Source organism: Mastomys coucha, unplaced genomic scaffold, assembly GCF_008632895.1.
Source record: "Mastomys coucha isolate ucsf_1 unplaced genomic scaffold, UCSF_Mcou_1 pScaffold18, whole genome shotgun sequence".
NCBI classification, from domain to species: domain Eukaryota; kingdom Metazoa; phylum Chordata; class Mammalia; order Rodentia; family Muridae; genus Mastomys; species Mastomys coucha.
This window is the reverse complement of record NW_022196900.1, coordinates 57,220,325-57,225,915: the sequence shown is the minus strand read 5'-3', so window position 1 is coordinate 57,225,915 and position 5,591 is coordinate 57,220,325. Positions and strand designations below refer to the sequence as shown.

The following is a 5,591-nucleotide window of genomic DNA, read 5'->3' as shown; positions in this document are numbered from 1 at the left end:
CTTAAAACAGATAGACACACACACACACACACACACCCACCACCACCACCACCACCACCACCAACACCAACACCAACAACAAAAGCACTTAATCTCGAAAAGTAGTAATCTGTTACGTTATCTCTTGGATACAAACACTTCCTTTCTTTGAACTCACACTCATGAATCCTTGAGGTAGCACTGAGCCATCCCAGTTAAAAGTGAACTTGGCCAATATCACCATGCCTTTGGCCTAAACACTGGGCTGAGTCGTGGGATGCTTTTTGGATGGGAAATGCACAATTTCGGCATTGCAGGCAGCTCCAGAGAGGTGTGCCAGGCCTCTCTCCCCTTGGTTTATATTTGCATGTGAACAGCTTGCCGGCCATTTTATGAAGACAGATGAATCGCAACCTGCTGGAGTGGTATCCAGACCTAAATATGTGAGCTACATACCCTACAGCTTACCAATTTTTGAGATAAAAATAAAGTATCTCTGGACACAACTTCAGGAACCTTAGTACAAATAGATTTTATGAAAAATGGGACAGTTAAGACATCAGCAGCCAGGCCCCAAATAAAGAAACAAGTCTCTATATATTGCTACTTAAATTGCCAACAAAGACTAATATGCAGCTGTTTGACACACACACAAAACCAAACCAAAACAAAAACAACCAGACCTAATTTTAGGGTTCTCTCCCATTCTTTCTTAACTCCCTCTTGAAAAGAAAAGAGAAGAAAAGGAAAGGAAAGGAGAGAAAAGAAAGGAAAGGGAAGGGAAGAAAAGAAAATAGAGGAAAGGAAAGGAAAGAAGAGAAAAGAAAAGCTTTGATGAAGGAAATTTCACTAAAATACCAGGATAAGAAGAGGAACTCTCAGTTCATATTTACCATCACAGTGGAGAATTGTAACAAAGAGTTTCCAGGGCTAACAAATAAAAAGTGTTCTGAACAGTTAGTGATATAATTTCTAATTTGGTAAGGTGAGCCCTCCATCACACAATACCAAATTGTTCAGTTTGCGTATCCTTTCCAGATAATGAACTAGAGATCAAAATGGGAAAAAAAGGGAAGAACAGAAAAAGAGCAGGAAGAGGAGAGGAGAGAAATTCTCACTCATGCAGCAGAAGATGAAGAATGTAGAAGCATTGTATGGCCAAGGAAAATGAGGGAGGGGCCTGTACTACTAGTAGCATTGGCATTTATTTAGGATAAAGTCATTAAAAGAGACTTGGTAAGGATGTTCAATACATTACCTTACTTAATAACTACTAAGCTAATACTAAAATCCTCAGTATTGAGTGAATATTTAGATAAATAAACAAAATACCCTGAAAGGTTAGTCATATATTTGAGGATTTTATGAGATGGCAATATATTGGCCTATGATAGAGACTCATTTTATTAAGGAGACTCATTTTATTAAGGAGACTCATTAAATGAGTGGTCTTGCTCAATCTAATATTACAACCTGTAACTATGCTTCTCATTCTTTCAGTATACATCGCACATTTGGACTATTTCATGAGGCATTATTAAGTGTAAAGTGCGCTTTCTTTCTTCGAAAGGCTTCTATGACAGTAACTTCACATAGACATGAGCTGTAGCTCAGTGGCAGGGGACCTGCCTGCTCTGCTGGGGCTCTAGGTTCAATCCTCACTACTGCAGACAGGGAAAAGGAGAAGGAGAGAAAAACAAGACAGGGGATTGCTACGTTTATAAAACTGAGGGACTGAGTGCTCTCTTGCTATTTTATTTTAGACAATTTAAAGGGGAAAATCCTTTGAAGATACGGTATTTTCTTAAGGCGATTCGCAAAGGGTTAAGCTCTAAATTATCCTGAAGACTGCTTGTCCTTGCATGATCTTCAGTGAGCATCTCTGGGCATTCCCCACTTTGAAAGGAACTAATATAAAATGACATGGGAAGTCAGTGGTCCTTCTTTCACGCTGCCCAAGAATGTGCCTTGGTGACTCCGACCCTCCTCTTACATTTCCAGAGAGTTAAATGTTCTGGTGAGGATAGTCATAGAGAAGGACTGGGGTGGGACTGGGGCTGCTAGGATGCCTCTTGAGTTTTCTCTGTGAATCCTCAGTTTACTGTGAGGGCCCACAGGGCAGCCTTGACTGCTGCCCCCTATGGACTCTGAAACAGCAGCTCAGAGGCCAATGCTAAACTTACCATTTTCTGGCTGGTCCTTAATGTCAGCGTCACTTGGCTGGCTGGGACTTTCAGATTGACTTGAATCTGAAAAACATAAAGAATATAGCCAAAATTACAGGATCTGTGAGAGAAAGTGGGACAGAGGTGCCAGACTTTCTTAAAAGGTTCAGCCTATGAACTAAGAATGAGGGCATCAGAAAAATAACAGGATTGATGAAGAAAAAATGGAAAAGGAGGGGTAGGTGGGGCAGGCGCATGAGGGTTCAGCACAAATGCTCGGTTTTGTTTAAGCCTCCAGTAGTTTCCTATGTGCTGGATCAGCAACTAAGCTCTCCAGAACCATTCTCCAATGGAAAGAGGGTTACAAACTCACTTCCTCATTTCTTATACACTGAAGCCTGATAATAGCTTCATCCTCCACTACACATATTAGATGCTTGAGTCTGATCATAATAAAGGACACATTTTGAAGCTCGTATAGAAGAGCAACCCAGACAACAGCACCCGACTGCAGACTGACACTCCTGAATTCCACAGTCCTAAGGTTCTAGCCTATGTACTGGAAGTAGGCAGTAGCCCAGACAAGGCTTCCAGAGGCTAACACTTCCTTCATGAGGTAAACATCTTCCTGTGGTTCTGAGGCATCTGGGAACCCCAAAAGGGTTTATTAGTAAAAGTAGAGTCTTTTAAACATTTACAGAATTTAATTGATTTCTTTTTTTAAAAAAACATAATTTTTGAATTTAAAAAACTATTTTAGAATGAGATAAAATGAACTTTCAAAAGAATGTCATGGAATAAGAGGCTAGGATAGCTATATATTTGGGAGAAAGGGGAAAAAAAAATCAGGTGCCACGTCTCAAAGAGAATTCAGAGATTTAGGACAACAGACAAAAATAATTATTTGAAATTAAAAAAAATTAAAACATGTCTATCTAGGTAAAGGGTGAATCCTAACTTCTACCTTGATGTCACAGGTTCGGAACAAGCTATCTTTAATATGATTTCATCTCAACAAGAAACCAATAAAATCAAGAGTTATAGCATATAATCATGACGAAACTGAAAGGGTGACTGACTCTGGGACCTAGCCATAGCATCTCTTGTCTTTCCTAGAGAGACTGCACCAAGAAGAGGTATTCCCAAGGACCTTTCACCTAGAAATGTTAATCTGTGATATTAAAAATCTCCCAGCTTTCAGACAATGAGTATCTTAATCATAGAAGGGTTATGTCTACTTTAGAATTTTCAGGAATATTAACCTGGTAAATACAACAATAACTTCTGTTGAGTCAACAATTAAAATATAAAAAGCCATAAAGAAGTAGTTTTTAAGATTTAACTCTAGCAAAAGAGCTTTTCTTATATCCTGACAATTGCTATTTGTTACAATAAACAAAACCAGAAATTGTAATGTATCAAAAGCCTGTAGAGGAGCCCTTTCAGAGGGAACTGCAACAACAAATACCAAGCCTGTGCCTAAAATTTGGAAATGCAGCTAAACTTATAGTGAAATCATATTTGAAATTCTAATGACAGAAACTACTATTATAATAGATTATCTAAAATATAACTAATTACTTCTTTTTCTAAGATCCCATTATTTCACTAAAAATTACAAGTTAAACATTTCAAAGCTATTTCAGTCTGTTTTAGGAGAGTCATACCATCATTATTTTTATTCTAAACAAATCTTAAACCTTTCATTACATAAAATTAAAGGAAAATATCTAAATCTATTTTAAAGAAATTCCTTTTGATCGAACCACAAAAGAGATCATTTTTTTTTTTTTTTTGGCCAGATGTAACATTTCCTTTAAAACCATACAAACAAATGTTTTGATACCTTAGCTCAAATTATACCTGCAGGGGTGACATCTATATAACTAATGCATCTCCGTAAATCAGTGGAAGGCATCTTTTCTGTCAATTAATTGAGATACACAATAGACAATGTTATTAAATATTTGTCCATCAATATTAACGGAAATAGGGATAATGAACCCAAAATATTTTTTTTTCAAATCTGGAGGTACACATCTTTGTTCAGTTTACTTCTTTTTTGTTTAAAACATTTCTTTCATCGCCCAACCTTTAGAGAAACAGAAACTACGAGGAATAAGAGCTGACTATGAGGGATCCTCAAAGCTAGTTTAAAACTTCAAGCCACAGAAAAGCAAGCAGAGGAGTGTCAAGAAGCTGAGGTGGTACGCAAAGGCTTGGGCTTGGTCTACAAGGGTCCCGGCCCAGCATCCATCCAATGCTGAGACACAGACACTAAGAAGAGGCATGTAGCCAAATGAGGAACGGAGCGGAGCGGAGCATGAATTCTCAGTTTTATTCAAGACCCAGAGAATGTTACCACCCCAGACTGTCAAGCTAAAATATTCTATCCCAGGAAGGCTCAAGCAAAGCCAAGGCTCTACATGAAACCCGAGTGCCCTAAATCTTTTGATAATTATTCTCTACCCGTCCTGGTCCTGGTGCTGTTCCACGAGGAGGAGACACAGCCCCTTGCTTGAATGGAAAAGGTCACAGATGCCGTTAAGTACGGAGTCAAACAGATGACCAGAATTAGAAATTATTTTCTATCCACAAACAACGGATACAAATGGAAGTCCTCGTAAACACTAGTGTCAAAATACTATCAAAACGAATACTTATTTTACTTTTCTCCTTTATGTACTCTTTAGAGACCTGGCAGGAGACTTTGTGTATATCTGTTTTAAACAATTATTGTTTGATTTCTGTCCAATTGAAATAATTAGATTCCCCCAAAACAAACAAACAAACCAACAAACAAACTCACTTGCATAAAACAAGATGGACCTTTTATACAGGAAGTTCTCAATCCCTGTATACCAGAGTGATGGCCTTCTTCAACAGTTTCCTGACTAAAAGCTGTGGTATTTTACAAGGATGAGAATATTACTTAAAGCATATCTAAATGATGAGGTTGGAATGCTGTTGTGAGAAAGTACATTAGGATTATCAGTTTTTCCTCTATAAGTAGGGATTTTGTTTGTTTGTTTGTTTAATGGACCTTAAACATCAATCTAACCTTGAAAAGTGATATTTCTTTGGGTTTCTAAAAAATGTATGAGCATATACATTTAAAACTAAAATAGACAGGGTTTGCATTTAGAAAGCTGGGTTAAGACCTCTTACGTGAACTGGTGGCCATTTATCTATGCATTTTTATGGCATCTGCAGCTATATTGCTGCAGTTCTCAGATAAAGATAGTCCATTCTCAATATAATCACCAGAGAAAGAATAAAAAAAAATCCTAATCCCTACATACCGGTCTCTGTGCCTCTGGTTTGTACAAGAAGAAGATAACCTGAGTTTGTTGCTTATATACACATTCAATCCCTGAAACTTTAACTTTAACCTTGTTCCCTTTCAGAGTACTTCTTTGGCAGAAAGCAAAGAATGACAAAAAAAAA

The 5,591-nt window shown here is 37.7% G+C and overlaps 1 protein-coding gene across 11 annotated transcripts in view; it reads right to left on the bottom strand.

Annotated features, from left to right (window-relative positions):
- Nfia (nuclear factor I A) overlaps positions 1–5,591 on the bottom strand; it is a 532,531-nt gene that overhangs the window by 156,682 nt on the left and 370,258 nt on the right. For all 11 annotated transcript variants that reach the window (XM_031377888.1, XM_031377890.1, XM_031377889.1 and 8 more), the window contains exon 3: positions 2,163–2,228. In XM_031377888.1, the coding sequence (XP_031233748.1) occupies positions 2,163–2,228 (66 nt within the window). The remainder of the gene's footprint in view (positions 1–2,162; positions 2,229–5,591) is intronic.